The 19934-nt window shown below is 46.8% G+C and overlaps 2 protein-coding genes across 4 annotated transcripts; one reads left to right on the forward strand and one right to left on the reverse strand.

The window, feature by feature from the left end:
* The first annotated feature begins 1236 nt into the window (after positions 1-1236).
* LOC149521775 (uncharacterized) lies at positions 1237-2700 on the forward strand. The gene is made up of 2 exons (XM_089772503.1): positions 1237-1356; positions 1825-2700. The coding sequence occupies exon 2, from the start codon at positions 1845-1847 to the stop codon at positions 2241-2243; it is 399 nt and encodes a 132-aa protein (XP_089628629.1). The 5' UTR covers positions 1237-1356; positions 1825-1844; the 3' UTR covers positions 2244-2700.
* Positions 2701-5889: 3189 nt separating this feature from the next.
* LOC149521776 (feather keratin B-4-like) lies at positions 5890-19156 on the reverse strand. Of its 3 annotated transcripts, XM_089772682.1 has the most exons (3): positions 18305-18443; positions 16362-16557; positions 5890-6979 (listed from the first exon to the last, which is right to left on the reverse strand). In XM_089772682.1, the coding sequence occupies exon 3, from the start codon at positions 6957-6959 to the stop codon at positions 6546-6548; it is 414 nt and encodes a 137-aa protein (XP_089628808.1). In that variant the 5' UTR covers positions 6960-6979; positions 16362-16557; positions 18305-18443; the 3' UTR covers positions 5890-6545. The 3 variants fall into 3 exon arrangements, with proteins under 3 accessions (XP_089628808.1, XP_089628809.1, XP_089628807.1); XM_089772683.1 differs by lacking the exons at positions 16362-16557; positions 18305-18443 and adding an exon at positions 19018-19156; XM_089772681.1 differs by lacking the exons at positions 16362-16557; positions 18305-18443 and adding an exon at positions 8455-8565.
* Between the last annotated feature and the right edge of the window lie 778 nt (positions 19157-19934).

Genomic DNA, 19934 nt, shown 5'->3' on the forward strand with positions numbered 1-19934 from the left:
TCCAATCAAATCCCCCCTCACTTTTCTCTTCTGCTTACTAAATAAGCAAAAGTCCCTCAGCCTCGCCTCTTAAGTTACGTGCTCCAGCCCCCGAATCATTTTGGTTGCCCTCTGCTGGACCCTCCCCAATGTGTCCACATCCTTGGTGTAGTGAAGTACCCAGAACTGGACGCAATACTTCAGATGTGGCCTCACCAGTGCCGAATAAAGAGAAATAATTACTCCTCTAGGTCAGTTGGCAATGCCCCTACTAATGCACACTGATATGCTATTAGTCTTCTTGGTTACCAGGGCAAACTGTTGAGTCATATTCAGCTTCTCATCCACTGGAATCCCCAGGTCCTTTTCTGCCAAACTGCTACTTATGCAGTTGGTCCCCAGCCTGTAGCAGTGCTTGGGATTATCCAGTTGGGCACTAAAATCTCTAAGAACTTTTTAAAACCTTGTTTAACAAGAGACGTCTTGGTCATTGTCGCTAAACCTCCCTCCTTTTCCTTGATAACGTCATAGAATCTGTTCTTCTTACTTCTCTGGTCATAAAGAAGGCTGCTTAGTGTGCAGATATCACTTTGAAAACTGTTCTGCCAATAGTGGGGTAGTTTTTTGGAAAAGAAGGACTTTGCTTCCTTTGCAAACATAGATCATTTTCTGGATTCGTCTACTTTCCCCTAGAAGCTCATTCCCCAACCATCTCCGTATGACTAAGAAGGATTTATTTCCTTCTCTGATTTCATCTCATCACTCCCGGGCTTTTATTTGTCAGGAGCATTGTCCATGAAGAAAACGACTGCCTTCTTAGGTGCTGGATGGAGATACAAGTCCAAGATTTTAGTTCAAATTCTTTATACAAGACTGAACACTTTCCTTACAAAGACCGCCCGGTTTTCCTGAGGAAGCTAGCCTTCAATTAGATACTAGTTTGGGTTTAAAGATCTAACATGCAGTCCTGGGCAGGACAGCACAATGTAATAGTGACACGCCCCTGAGTCACCCTCCTACTGTGAAATAATTCAAAACAGAAAGATAGAAACGTAAGTAGATTCACTCCCATGTGGATACCAAGGTTGTTAGTAGGATGATACCAGGAAAGTTTCTTGCCCAAAAAGATTTAGGATGAATTAACAGCAGGGCGGAATGTCCATGTCATCATATGAGCATTGAGTAATTGATTAACCATCACCAAACACATGTCAACAACAAGAGCAATTACCAAGGCAAGAAAACACTTTGTTTGGTTAACGATTAAGTCTTGGCATGTTTCCTTTGCTTCCCATTGGCTAAGAAATCATATAAAAGAGCTTGGAATGGCAGGTTGTTCCATCCACTTCTCTTGACTTCATCCCCTTCGTGAACCGGGTAAGTTTCTAACTCAATTTTCTCCAATTGTTCCTTTAGTGATAGGGGGCACCTTGCAATCCATGAAAGCCTTGCCTGGGCCCTTCATTGGCACAATAGGTGCAAAAGGAAAAAATTCTCCTCGTGTGCAGTTGTGTCCATAATGGACAATGTCAGGTTTCTCATATGGTTATCAGAGGCACGTGATACTATGCACCAGTAGAGACACAATACTGGGTGAAACAGGCTGCTGATCGGAACTGATGCACGGTAATTTCTGCTGTACGTACAAGTAAAAGACACTGGAAACTAATAAATGTCAATGGGGCTTGATTCTGAGAATTTGAATGAGAAGATCTGTAGAATAATAGAGTATACATAACTGAATATATACATATATATATATATGAAAGATATATACATGAATTTCCCACATCACTATGATTTGTGTGTAATGATGCATGCTCTAATTCCTTCTATGTGTTTCAGATATACCTCATTCCTAAACGATGTCTTCTCGCAAAGAGCTGTGCTGCCCACGCCCACAATGCTATCCCGACATCTGCCCACAACCATACGTTGATGCCTGGAATGGGCCTTGTGTTACATCGTGCGGAGACTCAAGTGTCGTGGTCTATCCACCACCGGTGGTCGTGAGGTTCCCAGGACCCATTCTCGCCACCTGCCCTCAAGAGAGTGTCGTGGGAACCGCCCTACCAAATGTCCCCTACGGCTCTGGGGGCGCCTATGCGGGTGGTAAATTTGGTGGCTTAGCCGGTTCTGGAGGTGCTTATGGTAGTGGATACACAGGTGGATATGGGGCTGGTTATGGGGGCTCATTTGGGGATGGGAGTAAATATGGTAGGAATTGCTATTCTTCCCGCTTTGGAGGTTGTGGCCCATGTTAAACCCTGAAGAAAGATCCACGGAACAAGAAACGATCCGGAAACGAGAGAGCTGATGGAGATTCACCACCCAAGTAATGGAAAATGAGCACCTGCAACTGCACTTAGCGTCAATGGAGGCTGTTTAATCGACCTGGCCTATTAATGTCCTTCCCTTGTTACATTATCTTAAGTTTCTGGCTTAATGGTTTTACACGTATCATCAGGATCACATTATGCTTTGTCCTAGTGGATGCTGAAAGGTCTACAACAAGTCACACAATGTGATAGAAAATGGACATGACAATGAAATGTCCAGCTGCAAGAAAACCAAGGGCACATCCTGTGTGACGTGTCACTGGACAGAATGATTGCTCCTAGATCCCATTGTAACTTGAAAATAAATGGTCTCTGCTCTGCCTTACTGCATTCCAGAATGTAAACTGCACTGCTCACGCCTATTAAAAATCATGTGGCATTACATTACCCACTTTTTGTTTTTCCTTTCTCCTCCATCCTTTCTGCCCACTCGCTTCTGGGAGAAATTCTCCCCTGTGTTGGTGCTTAGGACTGGCCCTGTTTCCTCCCTAAATCACACTCAAGCCCATAAGTAAGAAGAGAATCTGGTATATTGGTCAAGGGACCTTTCTATGTCATAGAATCTTAGAGTCACAACATGTTAGGGCTCTCAGAGATCTTCAAATGATCAATTTTTCTCCATACGCATTAAAATGATAACGGGGGGTAATAGGTTAATGCTTATAGATAACCGACATTTCCTTTGTAAGTGAAGTAAGGAGACTAAATGATCTCTTGAGGTTGTCTACAGCCTTACAGTTACAAAATTCTACAGTTTTACAGAATATTTAGAGCAGGCAAGTATAGTCTGGTTTGAAGTCATTGATGATATTCAGCAGATGAGAGATAACAGAACAATCCAGGACTCAAACATCTCTAGGGATGGAGATACCAACCCATCCCTCTGGAACCCATTCCAGTGTTTCACCACCGTTCGAGGGGGATAGTTTTACCTAATATCTGTGCTACACCTACCCGACTGTAATTTGATACCATTGCTTATTGTTTTGCCATCTGTCACTACTGAGAAGAGCTTCTCTCCATCCTCTTAGCAGCCTGCAACTACCTGAAGGGGCATTCCAATCAAATCCCTCCTCACTTTTCTAAATAAGCACAAATGCTTTAGCCTCTCCTCTCAAGTCATGTGTTCCAGCCCCGAATCATTTTAGTTGCCCTCTCTAATGCGTCCACATCCTTTGTGTAGTGGGGGACCCAGAACTGGGCGCAGTACTCCAGATGTGGCCTAACCAGTGCCCAAAAAAGAGGAATAATCACTTCTCAAGATCTGTTGGCAGGGCTCCTACTAATGTACCCTGGTATGCCATTATTCTTCTTCGGTACCAGGACACACTGTTGGCTCATATTCAGCTTCTCATCCACTGTAATCCCCAGGTGCTTTTCTACTGAACTTCTGCTTAGCCAGTCGGCCCCCAGCCTGTAACAATGCTTGGGATTCTTCTGTCCCAAGTGCAGGACTCTGACTTGGCCATAGACTTGCTATTTCAACAAGGACATGTGCAAAGATACATGTGGTACTTTGAAAAGAGTGTGGAAAAGTAGAATACGGAGCAGGGAGGAGATGCTGCTAAGCATGCCAGCACTCTTGTGAAGACTGAACTGCAGAATGCAAAAGAGGCTCTGTGCCACCTCAGAAGGCAGCATTCAAGGTTTCTAATCCTGAAACTGCCAGCCATAGATCCTAATGAAAAACCAGGAAATATTCTTTTGTGAAGAGAGTCCCTCAGCTGATGTTCGGTGTCATAGCCGGCTTTCCTTCAACGGGGCTGCAGTAGTTTTCACCAACTGCGAGCGTGATCCTCACATTGAAATGTATACTCCGATCAATTCAAAACTTCAAAGACTCTGTTCACCCACTTGTCCGTGTCCTCTAGGATTCGGTCTCTCCTAGGAGAGGGTATGTCTACACTAACCTCCTAGTTCGAACTAGGAGGGTAATGTAAGCATACCGCACTTGCAAATGAAGCCCGGGATTTGAATTTCCTGGGCTTCATTTGCATAAGTGGGGAGCCGCCATTTTTAAAACCCCGCTGGTTCGAACCCCGTGCAGCGCGGCTACCCGGGGCTCGAACTAGGTAGTTCGAACTAGGATTCCTATTCTAGGAGGTGTACCGGTAGTTCGGAATAGGAATCCTAGTTCGAACTACCTAGTTCGAGCCCCGTGTAGCCGCGCTGCACGGGGTTCGAACCAGCGGGGTTTTAAAAATGGCGGCTCCCCGCTTATGCAAATGAAGCCCGGGAAATTCAAATCCCGGGCTTCATTTGCAAGTGCGGTATGCCTACATTACCCTCCTAGTTCAAACTAGCGGGGTAGTGTAGACATACCCAGAGAGAAGCAGGTGCCTCACAATAACTATGAAAAAGAAGAGTTGTCCCGTATAAAAGAAAACCCAATATTTTCTTCTTTGGAATGTCTATTATAGCTCTGTGGTATGGAATGGATCTTCTCTGTCCAATGACACTTGACTAGCTATCTATGAAAGCTAATCACGCTAATTAAATGGAATAGTAGGGCGAGATCTTAAACTGATGTAATCATAGGTAAGCTGAAGATATTTCTGCATGTGCATTAATTAAAAAGGTGCCCCAGAAATGTTCACTAATATCAAAGTAAATTTAGCCTCAGATATTTTGTTCCTGTTCAAGGAATATGACTGACCAAATCTCATTTAAAATCAACCAGAAATAGTGCTCCCTGCACCCTAAGGCCTGATCCATGCTGACCAGGAAAGTCAGCTTAAGGTACTCAACTCCAGCCGCGCAAAATGTGTAGCTGGAGTCAGCTGATCTTAAGCCATGCTTTGGTGGTTTCCACACTGCAGGAGGCCAATGGGAGCAAATGCTCCTGTTGGGCGTGCAGTACTCCTGCTTCTGTGAGGAGTAAGGGAAGCCATGGGAGCTGCTCTCAGCGTTTGATTTAGTGGGTCTAGACTATTTCCCCAACCACCTGTGCTATATGAAATCTTTCAAAAGATGGGTAAATGATTGAAAATCTGGAATCAATGCCTAATTATCAATGGCTTGCTTCTACGTGGATGACATATCTAGTGGTAATCCAAAGGAGACTGACCTGAGTTCTGTATTATGCAATATAATCTTTAATTACTTGGCTAATGGTGTGGAGAGGTTGCCGAAACCTCACCATTAGAAGTTTTGAGGAATAGATTAGACTAACACGGATCAGGGTTCACCTAGGTGTCCTTGGGCCATCCTCAGTGCAGAGGGGAGGATTACATGACCTCTTAAGGTCTCCTCCAGCATTATATTTCTACAGTGCTACAATTCTGTACAATATTTACAGAGTGGAACTAGACGCTTGCTGAAAGTCATTGATTTATTCTCAGTCTGATAGAGTAAAGAATACCAACGATGCAATTCCCTCCCATGGGGAGAACTGACATAGCACTACTGAGCAATTAATGGACCTGATTCTCTTCTTTCTCATGGGCTAGACAGGGACTGATGCCAGCCACAGATCTGACCATGAGCACAGGGGTGAATGTACTCAAGAGAGCATTGGAAAGAAAGGACAGCGGGTAAGGGGAAAAAAACCCAGAAGGCGGATTCTATGATGCAGAGTAATTTTTAATACAAATGAGCAGCAGAATTGACACTTACAGGATGAATTAAAGCAGTATACAAAGAGTGTATTTTCAGGGTTAAAATAATAGCTACTACCCAGGACCAACTCCAGAAAGAGGCCTATCACACCACCGGTTTTGCTGTTTTTCTTGCAGTCAGTGTGAAAATCAATTCACCTTTTTTCACCAGATGAAATCCCTTATGACAAACCAGTCAGTATCAAACAGGATAAAGCACAACACAAGCACAAGACTGAGCTGCAAACCCATGAGACCAAAATGTACATTTAACACACTCCAAGAGAAATCAGATTTGGACGGATGACGAATGCCCACAGCTCCATGGATTTCGAGTGGAGAGGGGTGGATCACAGTCTTGACTTTCATGCTCTGGTTGTTTCTTCTAGAGTCATGTCTTAAGCCATTTTTGTCCCTTCTTCAGCATCACCTAGTTTTGTATGTTCATAGTGTGCTGTGTGCTAAGCTACAAAACAATATAGACCATAAAGCCCAGGTAAAATGTAACAAGAGGAAAGCACAGATAGGCCTGATTGATACAGCGAAGAGCCAAAGTCTCCACTGTTTTTTTATATTGTTGTAGTTGAGCAATGAATCTTCTCTTTCATGTCTGTGGATCTTTCTTATGGATTTAACACGGCCAACAAGGACCACAACGGTATGGATAGCACCTCCTCCCATATCTCTTCCCATACCCACATAAGCCCCCATAACCAAATGCGCCTACGCCACCACCATATCCACCCCCATATGCACCATCATAACCTCCACCATACCCAAGTGAGCCACCCAAAATACCACCCCCGGATGAGCTCCGAGCTCCATAGGGGATAGCTGGTAAGGTGCTTCCCACTACGCTGTGCTGAGGCAAAGTGGAGAGAATTGGTCCTGGGAAGAGCACGGACACTGGGGGTGGATAGACCACTGCTGTCGAATCGCCACACGAGGTGATACAAGGCTCGTTACGGGCAACAGCGCATGGATCTGGGCAGATGTCGGGCCAGCATGGGCTGGGCTGGTAACACAGCTCTCTGCAGGAAGACATCTTTTGTGATGGTCGTAAACCTGAAACACACAGGAGGGAGCAGAGAAAATGTAACTCACTGTTGAAGGAGGAATAGGAGAATCACCGCTGGTGTAATAGGGTTATATGGAGTACGTAGGTCCCCTTTTTCAGGCTACATACTGAGGCTATCTAATGCACACATCCATGCAAAGCAGCCACCCCCCAATATGCCTGAAGTAGTTACCCTTGGGAGTCTTTTTCATGAGGTCCAAACTGGTAGGTGCACTCTGAGAATACCTGCTCATTGGGACCCACAAATAAAAGAGGAAAGTGAACTCATAGTCTCAGGACCTGCCTGGAACTAACGGAGACATTTTGTCTGCAGATTTGGTTCCAGGAGATTCATGGCTTGGCCTCCAGCACAGCTAGTCTTAGCAAGTGCCGAGCCATTTGGGGAATCTCATCCCATGGAGTTGCCCAAGAAATCTCTGCCAGAGAACAGGTCCCAAAGAAGATTTCCTGAGGCCCCCTCGGTGCCGTTTTCACAAGACCCGCTGTTCACAACAGCCCCTGAATGACAAGTACACAATGCCGACTGTGATCACGAAGCGCACAATGGAGAAGATGTCCATCATGGATGCCTGAAATTTTCAAACCATTTTAGATAATAAAGCACAGAGTAGTAGAAGATGTAGGAAATGATTCAAGTGCTCTTGTTCAAACAGTTAAACACAGGGTCTAGACCCTCACATGGGCTAAACCATTACTCTTAATTTCAATTCAAATATGCTGGATCTAAAATTGTGTGTTGCCCCAGTAAGAAATTGAGTATCGCCGTACTGGATCATATCAGCGGTCCATCTTGTCAAGTATCCTGTTCTGAACAACGTCCTTCTGAATTCCAATGAGAACGCTAAAGCTGTCCATTGGGGTGTAAACTGTCTAGCAGACGAGGTTCTTAGTAACACACCTAAGGCAGAGGTTAGCTTTGACCTGAATGGATCTCATCCAAATTTTGGAAAAGCTTCTCTTCAATAATTACATTTCAAATCTAATCTCCAGCTTTAAGAAAACAGCAGGGTCAGCTCATCAGCCTAGACCACAAACAGGAGTTCACTGGAAGATCTAGCAATGCGTATTTACAAGTAAAGGGTCAGAGTAGCGCAGCCTGTGACCAAGTAATCGGTGGCTGAGGTTGGTCATAGTTCTATGAGGAATTTCCAAATCCAACCCTAAATTATAATGAGGAGGAACAGGCACCCAAATTTCATATGTAGCTTTGAAAATCCCAACCCAGTGAGTAAAAAACTGTGACTAAAGTTACAGGGTAACATGGCTGTCCTTCTATGGTATTTTTAAAGTCAGCATGTGCCAACTCCTATGACTGACTAGCTACACAAAGTCTCCCATGCAAAGAAAGATGCCTCCTGTCCCAGCCTCTCTATAGTCACATCGTATTGGGGCAGGACTCATTCTGAAGTTCAAATGATCCATAAAGCAACAACTGGCAGCAGTTGGAGAAAAAGAGACTTACCCAGCTCACCAATGGTCAGAAGTGAAGAAAAGTGGATAGAACCGCCTGGAGTTGTAGGCACTTTTATACACCCTCTTAGCCAATGGGAAGGATCGTAGACACCCATTAGGCACCCGGACCTTGTTATTAATCCTCAAAATTATTTTCTTAAATGAGCAACTCCTCTAATTATTTTAACAGCTTTAATCATGGCTAATGACTACTACTCAATTCCCAGTCCCACATAGGATGGCGTGCATGCTGCTGCTTGCGGTTCCCTTTCATCTGGAATCTTTAGGGGCCAGATATCATCATGGGATCACCCCACTGACATTCTTGGTGTCAACACGGGAGATCTTCGAGCTACTTCAGATTGCGTGGGTGACTCAGGGATGTATCACAGGAACGATCTGCTGTCGTGCACAGGATTCCATGTTAGTTCTCTGTATCCAGACTAGAGTTTAATTAGTAGCAAGGTGGAGTTTACCCTTGGCTTTCCTTGGAGGGTGGGATGCATTACTTCACTAGCTAGGAACACTGGATGTGTATTCACTATGTGTTTTTGCCAACATAATTTAGAAATCCACGGCTGTCTTTCCAGTCAATGCAATGACCTTCAAACTAGGTCTTCTTTGCTACAATTCTCTCCTGCATTCATGGACAGAATAAGACCTATGGATAGTTTCAATATCTGCTAAGCCTGCAACATTAGAGCTGAATAGGATCCAAATGGTGAATATCTTTTTACTGGTCTCCCTGTGTCCAGAAATAATATTCAGCCTAATGGTTTTAGACATGTGAAGTCCCATCAAGTGATCAGTGGTTTAGAGTCAAGGACACAAAAGATGACAAATAGAACACACAAGGTCTTTTTACATCAGTTATTCCCTTGAGCTGTGGCAAAGAGTTCCATGGGTGAAAGAGAGCGAGCAGTCTTGTCTAAAGACTTGAGATTAAGATATTGGAATTCTGTCTCCATTCTGGAGCTAGCAAGACCTAAAGAGGCTTTTAATCATTTTCATTGCTCTTCTCTGGACCTTCTCCAGTTCTGGGCATCACATTTCAGGAAAGATATGGAGAAATTGGAGAAGGTCCAAAGAAGAGCAACAAAAATGATGAAAGGTAGAAAACATGAGCTATCAGGGAAGAGTGAAAGACGTGGGCTTGTTTAATTTGGAAAAGAGAAGACTGAGAGGGGACATGACAGCAGCTTTCAAGCACCTATGTGGGAGAAAAATCAGATAACTCCAATTGTGTCTAAGGGGGGGACTGTGCAGGAAATCAAAACTCTCTAAAAGAAAACTGCTATGAGGGTTAAAAGTTTTCCAGGCCTCTCTCCCTGTAACAGAGAGAAATCATCTTAACTCTAATCAAGACCCTTACAAAGCCTCCTAGCTCAACTTCATGGAGACTCCTAGTCTGTCACAAATTGTCATGTAAACTCTTATCTTTGTCACAGTTTGCCTTGTAGGCTCCTCACTCAGGTTCTCATGTGCCTTTGTACTGTAAAACTTACTTCTAGCACTTCTGGTGTGAACAGAAACGTCTCAGAGTACTTCTGCTGAGACTTTGATATGTTAAAGAAAACAATCAACAACTGAACTGTCTGAACATACTGTATAAAGGACCCTGAACCTGTCTCTCAGGGCTGCTGCTGCTCTCACTCTGGTAGCTGTCAGCCTGCATGCATGCATAATAAAGTTTTCCTTCTAGATTTCTCTCCTGCCTCACTGCTTTGACCTCTGGCCTCGGACCCTTCTGGGGGCTCTGTACCCCAGGAGAGCGAGATTTCCCCAACACCTAAAAAGGTGTTACAAGGATGAAGAGAAAAAATGTTCTCTTTGGCCTCTGAGGATAGGATAAGAAGCAATGGGCTTAAACTGCAGCAAGAGAGTTTTTGGTTGGACACTAGGAAACACTTCCTGTCAGGGTGGATAAACACTGGAATAAGTTGCCTAGGGAGGTTGTGAAATCTCCATCCCTGGAGATATTTAAGAGCAGGTTAGATAAACACATTTCAGGGATGGTCTAGATGGTGCTTGGCCCTGTTATGGGTGCAGGGGACTGGACTTGATGACCTCTCGAGGTCCCTTCCAGGTCTAGTGTTCTACGATTCTCAAATTAAATGGGTAAACGCCACAGTAACTCTGCTGGCTTTCTATAAGTACAAAGGGGAACGGAACCCTGACCTGTGTCCAGTACCAAAGGCGGGGAAAAGCCGAGGCTTTAATTTATCCTCTCTATTTATTTAAACCATTATTTTTCTAAAGGCGCTAGTGTTGTTGGGTGCCTGAATTTTGGGTCCCCAACTTGAGAAACTTTCAAGGACCTCCCATTGCAGAAGGTAAGTGCTGAGAAACCTTGGAAAGGCCTGCTCAGTATGTCTCTAGTTGGGCACCCGAGATGTGAGACGTCACAAATTGCTGCTATGTTGGCCTTGGCTCTTCTGGAAAAGGGAGAAGAGGTGGATGTGGTATACCTAGAGGTTGCGTCTACACTGGCAAGTTTTTTGGCAAAAGCACTTGCTTTTGCGGAAAACTTGCCAGCTGTCTACACTGGCTGTTGTGAATTTGTGCAAGAACACTGACGATCTACTGTAAGATTGTCAGTGTTCTTCCGCAAATATAATGACTCTCCTGTTTGGGAAAAAGCCTTCTTGCGCAAATGCTTTTGCGCAAGAGGGCCAGTGTAGACAGCTGAGAACCGTTTTGCACAAAAAAGCCCCGATGGCGATAATGGCAATCGGGGCTTTCTTGCACAAAACCACGTCTAGATTGGCACGGTCGCTTTTCCGCAAAAAGTGCTTTTGTGCAAAAGCGTCCTTGCCAGTCTAGACGCTCTTTTCCACAAATGCTTTTAACGGGAAATCTTTTCCGTTAAAAGCATTTGTGGAAAATCATGCCAGTCTAGACACAGCCAGACTGTAATAAGGGGTTTGATATGGTGTTGCATGACCTTCTTATCAATAAACTAGGCAAATACAACTTAGATGGGGCTACTATAAGGTGGGTGCATAACTGGCTGGATAACCATTCTCAGAGTAGTTATTAATGGTTCACAATCCTGCTGGAAAGGCAGAACAAATGGGATTCCACAGGGGTCTGTTTTGGGACTGGCTCTCTTCAATATCTTCATCAACGATTTAGATATTGGCATAGAAAGTACGCTTATTAAGTTTGCAGATGATACCAAGGTGGGAGTGGTTGCGACTGCTCTGGAGGATAGGGTCATTACTAAACTTCATGCTGTTTACCTCAGACCATTTCTCCAATTTGTCCAGTTCATTTTGAATTAGAACAAATTTAAAGTGCTCCACTTAGGAAGGAACAATCAGTTTCACACATACAGAATGAGAAGCGACTGTGTGGGAAGGAGTATGGCAGAAAGGAATCTAGGGGTTGTAGTGGACCACAAGCTGAATATGAGTCAGCAGTGTGATGCTGTTGCAAAAAAAGCAATCCTGATTCTGGGATGTATTAACAGGTGTGTTGTGAGCAAGACACGAGAAGTCCGAACTACTTTGCGCTGCTTAGGCCTCAGTTAGAGTATTGTGTCCAGTTCCGGGCACCACATTTCAAGAAAGATGTGGAGAAATTGGAGAGGTTCCAGAGAAGAGCAACAAGAATGATGAAAGGTCTAGAGAACATGACCTATGAAGGAAGGCTGAAAGAATTGGGTTTGTTTAGTTTAGAAAAGAGAAGACTGAGAGGGGACATGAGAGCAGTTTTCAGGTATCTAAAAGGGTGTCACAAGGAGGAGGGAGAAAACTTGTTCATCTTGGCCTCTGGGGATAGAACAAGAAGCAATGGGCTTAAACTGCAGCAAGGGAGTTTTCAGTTGGACATTAGGAAAAAGTTCCTACCTGCCAGGGTAGTCAAACACTGGAATAAATTGCCCAGGGAGGTTGTGGAATCTCCATCTATGGAGATATTTAAGAGCAGGTTAGATAGATGTCAATCAGGGATGGTCTAGAGAGTATTTGGTCCTGCCATGAGGGCAGGAGACTGGACTCGATAACCTCTCGAGGTCCCTTCCAGTCCTAGTATTCTATGATTCTAGCCATGCACTCCCTGATTGGTCCTGCTCAGATCAAACCTCTTTTCAGCCTTTCTGTTTGTGATGCTCAACTCAGTTGTTTCCCCGTTGACCCTCCAATACTGCCTGACATCGGTCGATCTGATGTGCATTGTCTTAGTTGAGTTAGGTTAAGATTGTCTTTGGTGGTCTCGGTTGGATTTGGTTTCCCTGGATGGCCCTTGCCAAGTGCAATTGGGTTATGGTTTGAAGTCTCTCCTCTCACTGAAGTAGTTGCACACATAAAGGACTATTTAGTTCTGAACTGGGGAACCTATGCCCCAGGCTTGCCTTGATTGGGCCCCCAAGGCTTGGGGTTCCCCAACCCCAGCATCAGGGAGCCAGTGGTGTTGCTCCAGCCCCATGGCTCCCCCATCCCCAGTCCACTCCTGCATCCTCTCTCCCACCCAATCCTTCCACCCCTCGCCTGCTCCTGACTCACCAACCCACAATCCATTCATGCACCCTCCCAGACGCACCAACCCCCCACTCTCTGAGCCCGCTTCCTGACAGCCCCCTCCCACACACTGAACCCCTCACTTTTTGCCCCACTCAAGAACCTAGGGGGCCCACACAATCTACTAGCCCAGGTCCCCCTAGGCTCTGGTGTATGAGGAGAATGCGGGACGGGTCTTTCTGCTTCTCAGTTGGGGGCCACGTCAATGAAGTTTCATTTTGCTTCTCACTTTTGTGGGTCCATAGCCCCCAATCCAAAAAAGGTTCCTCAGCCCCGATTTAATCTTTACTCCTCATGCAGAAAAGTTGGAATCGGTGGAAATCCAAACCCAATTTGGCATGACCTGTGCATTTAGCTTGAAGCACCAGGTGAGCAAAATTTCGGGCACGCCCAGGAGACAGCCCTGGCATGTGTCTGCTGAATTGACACGGTTGTGATACAGCATCCCTGGGTTGTTTTCTTTGCACGGCACTCATTCTGGTACATTTTGTCATGCCTTTAACGCACATGTAGAGACATACATTCATTCATGAGGTGAGGTGGGGTGATGGGCGGGAGATCTCTCTCCCAGCTCAGTGGAACTGTGATGTAGGTGGGACTGAAAGACTCACCCTGGAGAATATCCCTGTTTCCTGTTCCTCATCCCCTATATCTCCTAATCCTTCCATTTACTACTTCAGACTCTCGTAAAAGGTGCCTGTTGCCTTCCCAGCAATTTATGGTTTCACTGCTTTATGAGGCCAGTAATTCTCACACCACCAGGTGAAACAGGCAGCAATTATCTCCTTACCTAAGAAGAGCGAGCACTGATGCTCACAGCCTAAGTGAGTTGCCCGAGGCTGGAACTCAGGAACATGTAATTAATAGCCGTCTTGTTAGTTATAATCTGCACGCTCGTCTCTCCAGGGGGACACCAATATGTTTGGGGCCTCATCACGCTGCTTGCTGTCTGAGACGGTCCCCATCTTGATGTACTGACTAGAGATGCCACAGGAAAGGTGGAAGGAAGGGTTATTGCCTTTGGTTGATGAGGGTGATGAAGAGGCAGGGCAAGGCCATCAATCCAGCAATGCACATGGCATGCTACGGTCTTCTGACAATTTGGTGCCCAACTGCCTTGCTCCATGTTCCGCAGGTAAAACACTAGAGCTTATAAAATCTCAGATTTTCTTTGTCTCGGTCCATGCCTGGCCTTACCCACTAGTCTCAGAAGGGTAGCTGTGTTTGCCTGTCACTTTAAAAATGAGGAGCTGCCTTTAACTGCCACATTTCTGCATCATAGGCCATGAACAGGATACAGCCAGCCCACTTAATTAGCCTCATTAACACAGGTCCTGCAATGGACAAGTACTTCTTCAGCTGTTATATAGGTGTCTGGATTTCTGTTATTTCCACTCCAACTCATCTGAGGAAGTGAGTTTTACCCATGAAAGCTCATTAAGCCTATAGAATTTTGTTCATCTCTAAGGTGCCACTGGACTACTCATTGTTCTTAACCATTAGATCATTCATCCCCCCGAAGGTCCCACTCTGTTTTTCCATTCTGTCGGATTCACAGTGGCATTTGTTATTCTCTTTTGAGCTCAGCGTCCTACAGACATTGAGATTAAAGAATGAAATCCAATGATCATGGTGAGGTTAAATGCCGGGCTGTAAAAAGTAAGCCCATGCCACATTTAGAATATTGCTATCACAGTCGTAAGGAACGTTCAAATGAATGTGGAAAAGTATTCCACGAGCGGGCAGAAGGCAATGCTGATCAAACCGGTACTTATGTTGAGTTTGAATGTCAGAATGCACACCAACTCTATGCAGCCTCAACAGGCAGCCCTTTGGTTTCGACTCCCTACATGTCAGCAATTGAGGCCACTAAATACACAGAAAATATTGTGCTGTGAAAAGAGAACTCTCAGCTGATGGAAGGTGTCCTAGCCGACTTTCCTTGTGCCCATGAGAGTATGGAGCTCAAATTGCAATTTATATTTACACCAATTCATTAATTCCCAGACTCCATTCAACAACTTCGTTCTTTATAGTTTTCCTGAGGTTTCTGACTTTTCAATCTAGAAGTGACGGAATATGGAAGGACACGGACAAAGGGGCCGGTGGCGGAGTGAGGCAACCCTGCCACTGTCCCAGCCGAGAAGCGGCATGAAGGAACGAAGCCGCTGCACCCCATGGTACAGGGGTAGGACTTAACCCGGCTGGAGGGGGGCCGGAAGGGCAAGAGACCGCACAGGAGAGGCAAGCCCTACTGAGGGGCGGGGCAGACGCGGTGCAGTGGGATGCCATCACGCCGCATGAGGGTGCAGGGGTGCCCACACGAGCTAGGGGAGGGGCAGGGACCTATGACACCACCCACCGAGGGCGGCAGGAGGATAAAAGGGATGCTCCTGGGTGAAGGAGGGGAAGTGGGAGAGAAGAAATGGGGCGAGCCGGAGACAAGGGGGAAAGAGGGTGAGGAGGGGCACAGGGGAGAGGGCAATGTGGTATAAAGGGGGGAACCCATGGGATTCGAAATGGCGGGGAGGAGCTATGGCCCAGGGCAGGGTCATGGAGTCCGCTGACGAACGGATTTAGGGGAACATCCCCGCTCGCCATCTTGTTAGGGCCCTAGGCTGGGGCTCGGGTGTGTGGGTGGGCCCGAGCCCCCCTCTCCACCGCCCGGAGCCATTGTTTGGCACCCCATGGTGCATAGGGTAATACTGGGGGAGGACACCCGCCGGAGGCACCAGAACCGCGGCGCAGAGCAGCCAGATGTAGACGAAGCGTAATAAAAGGGGGCGTCGGCCCCGCCATAACGAGTTGGGTGATGAGTGACGCGCGGGCACCCTTGACAGGGCCAATAGAGAAGAGAATGCTAGAGTTCTTCTTCAACATTTCTGCGTGACACTCCCATGGTAGACAAACGATTTGCCTCTAACATTTGAATACAGATGAAATCCAATTCCCATGGTTAAATGGAAATGGTACAGTGAGATCCTAAGATGTGTAAATCTGTTGAGTCACATGAATTAGATGAATATGTTTCCACATACACAGATATTAAAAAAGGTGCCCAAGTAATGTTGTTTAATATCAACTTAGCTTTAGCTTGTGATTTTTTTAATCTTGTCTAATGATAGACAAGAATCCAATTTGCATGGAAAATGAAGCAGAATGAGTACTTTTGACACGTTCTATGGTATTTAATTAGCTGTTTATATTTTAAATATGAAATCTACCAACGTCAGCAGCTTACTAAGTAAAAGGACATTTTTGGGAACAACAAAAACCCTTAACAATGCCAAGAATCACTGAGTTTCTGAACAAGAATCAGTCAGAAGTTAAAACATCTGGAATGCAACATTGACAGACTTATACAGCATTTGAATTAAATCAGGTGTATCCAGTTTACCTCTGAGAACAAAGGCTTGCCTCCAGTACACCAGGGATCAATGCTGAGACCGCCTGTGTACACAGCTCAGCTTAGTCCCGTTAAAAAGCAGGTTGCATCGTAGTCTCAGCCTCCTGGTTTTCCTCCCCTCTCCCTTCCTTTGTTCCAAAGCATGCCAGGAGAAATCCGCCATCCGTGTGCCCGTCTCACTCTAGCTCTTGAGGAAGAAGCGCATCGGAGACACAATAATTAGGCAAAAGCATTGTGTGTGGGGTGGGAGGGGAGGGCTCAGAGCTGCTCTCTTCGCACACTGTGAACTGGGGCTATTCTATGGGAGTTTGCCTTCCTGCAGAGGTATTGTCACACCACCATCGAACTCAGTGCTCCCCGAACTGTGGGGCTACACCCAACTAGGGGGGCCTGGAAGAAAATTCAGGGGGATGTGGAAGAGCCTGGGCCAGTTCCCATAGGGGACAGGGAGAGGGCGCCATCACGTCTCACCCCCGAACCGCCAGCCCTGGCTCCATGCCCAGCCTCAGCCCCTGTCTGTGAGTTCCTACCCGCTTCCTTGCTGGCCCAGGCTCCGGCCCCAAACTTGGCCTTGGTCACCCCTCCATGTCTGGTCCCAAACTAGCCCCCGCTGGTTCCACAGCTCAGCTCCCTTACGCCCAGTCAGCAGAAGCTGCATCATCGCTCCTGGCCCTGGCTCCGAGCGGGGTCCCAGCTACAGGAAGGGAGGGGCGTCACCCTGAAAAGGGCTAACGTTCACTAGCCACAGTGTGGTCTTTTCTATTCGGGTCAAGACAAAGTGCGTGTGGATTTCCACATTCGGGTACATGGCTTAACCTGCAGCAAGGGGCTTAACCTGCAGCCAGGGAGGCTCAGGTGGGACATCAGGAAAAACTTCCTGCCTGGCAGGGGGTCAAACACTGGGATAAGTTGCCGAGGGGGGTTGTGGAATCTCCATCCCTGGAGATATTGACGAGCAGGTTGGACAGACGCCTGCCAGGGATGGGCTAGACAGTGCTCGGTGCTGCCGTGGGGCAGGGGACAGGACCCGATGACCTCGCGAGGCCCCTCCCGTTCTAGTGTCCCGTGGTCTCTGGCTTTGTCACAGTTTTAGAGCAGATGTAGGTTGGAAGGGAGGGGGTTGTTCCGTGTTTGAAGGGGGTGACGAGCGAGGAGAGGCATAGCTCTCACTCCGCCGCGACCTGGGCTAGAGCGGGGTTTGAGGAACGCGCTAGCGGAGACAGTTCCAGTGGTGATGCTCTACCCTGTCTCAAGCGCAGAGACTGGCTCTCTGGTCAGTGCCCCGGGCAGGAGGACGGTGTTTCTGACTCGGTAGCCACTTTGCGCCCGAGTCTGCCAGTGTCGGCAAAGGGCGGTTCATATTCACACGCCGCTGGAAAGTCACCGCTGATTTTCCTCCTGCCCGTGTTTGCGTTCCTGCGGCTTGTGCAGGTAATTAAAGCCTTCCATGCCTTAAGTCCTGAGCGGTTTGCGGTGCCGCCTCGGGCTGGAACATTCCACCGGGCTGCGGGGAGGCGCTCTCCAAAGAGCAGCTTTTAATTCGCTTCGCGAGCACTCCCTGGTGCAGTCCGCAAGCCCGGCCTTGCACTGCGCTGGAGGCTGGGGGATGTTATCTGAGTGGGACGCCCCAGTTTTGAATACTAGTGCCATTGTACAATGCCTCCACCGGGGCATTTCCCTCGTCAGGCTGCGCTTTAAGGCCTGGGAATTCAGGGAGATTTCATTTTCATCATAATGTAGCTTTGCTTCTTCCCCCCCTTTGACAGGCACTAGATGGGACAGTCCGCCCCTCCACGCAGGTGTGTGGGCTACATCAGCACCTGGGCTTTACTGAAGACCTTGCCTTAATCCCTCTGTGCATCACCCCCCCCCCCCCAGTGTAAAGCGGGGCTAACAACCCTTCCTACCCCCTTCTCGCCTCATTAGCTTGTTACCTCTTCCAGGCGGGGACGCGTCCCGGAATCTGGGCGAGGGTAGCAAAGCTGCCGGAGGGGCCTGTGGTCCCCCTGGAGGAATACGGGAGATATTAGAATTCAAAGGGCGGCTAACGATACGATTAGCAGTGGGGCGCGCTCGTGTCCTAGCTCTCATCTCATCTCAGCTTATGGGCAAGGCTTTCAGAACCTCCGAATGCTCATGTCTGCAAGTGAAGTCAAACAACGCCAACGGTGCACAATGCCCCTTCAAATCATATTAGCATGTGAATAATTAACCAGTTAACTGGTGGGGGCTGCAGCAGCTCCCCACCCACCCCCATTTAATCGATTAACCAATTAAACAAAGTTTAACCAGTTAACTAATTAAACCGGATTTTACATCCCCAATTCATATATGACTTTCCCATGTCACGCTTTACCTTGCAGGTTTAGCCATGTTCGGACATGATTCCCCAGCTAAAGCCCCCTTCTTATATTGTAGTTTGTCATGGGAGTGGAGTCCCGTTTTCTGCTATAGATGTTCAGAAAGAACAGAGAAGGAGCCTGTGTGGATGGCAGGAGCGAGAGACTGATTCCAGCCCCCCTCGAAACCCGACAATACTTCTTTCGACGCTGAGTTATTTTGCTCTGCAAGCGCGCGCACCCCTTCTCCTCCACGTGGCAATTCTGTTGCATTTGGAGCCACCTTTGGGTTTTTTTCCCCTACGCACCTTATTCACACTCCCCTCCAGCTGCACTCTGGCCAGGCATCTGTGTGCAGTGTAGACACGGAGCACAGGGGTGTTCAAGGAATTCGTAACAGGCGAGAGTTCCCTTGTGCTTCATTTTCTCCTGGCTAGCCACAGTGGCACAGCGCCCTCTGGAGGTGACGAGCAGGGTTGTGCTACAACTTAGTTCACCCCAATTAATAATGCCAATCTCTGATTCAGCAAAGCTCTGTGTGAACTTCCCAATCAAACATTTTTCCCCATATTCAGACATTCTACTGCCGTCTCTATGGGGCAGAGGGAAAGTCAGGTGAGTGAGTGATCTGGCACATATTCCAGGAATCCTTTAGTTCCTGGTTATTGCATGTTTAAATTTAGCTGCTCTCCGCATTGGAAAGGCCAAGAAGTGTTGTGTGGCAGATGTTCTTAACTCTTTAGTTCCTGTTTATTAGAAGTTTGAGCTTAGCCATGGCTGTGAAGGAAAGTGTTTGGCAGGAAGTTTGCTTTTCCTTGTTAAAACTTGGCATTCAATGTTAAAAAGACGTAACTCTAACAACATGAATAGTCACTTTGCATTCCAAGGGAGAAGCTACATGCTGAAAGTGAAGGGTGCATGTAACTATTTGCAGAAACAAGGCTGTGAATTTCACTTTAAATCAAGGGCTGTAGAAACAGGCCAAGTGTTTAATATTTAGAGGGCGTGTCAGTCAGGGGAATTTCACAACCCAACTCACCTCTGATGCCATCAAGTGCCAGCAATGCCTCTTTGCCACGTATATTGGCCAAACCAGACATCAGAAATGCTCACTCACACAATGCCTGGGCACTCAGACATGGATTTAAAAGTAGCCATTCTCCTACACAAAGGAATTTCATCAGCCAATTACAGAGAGAGTCTACAGGACTAGAATTCATCTATA

Source organism: Pelodiscus sinensis, chromosome 22 (assembly GCF_052426305.1).
Source record: "Pelodiscus sinensis isolate ZL-2025 chromosome 22, ASM5242630v1, whole genome shotgun sequence".
NCBI lineage: Eukaryota > Metazoa > Chordata > Testudines > Trionychidae > Pelodiscus > Pelodiscus sinensis.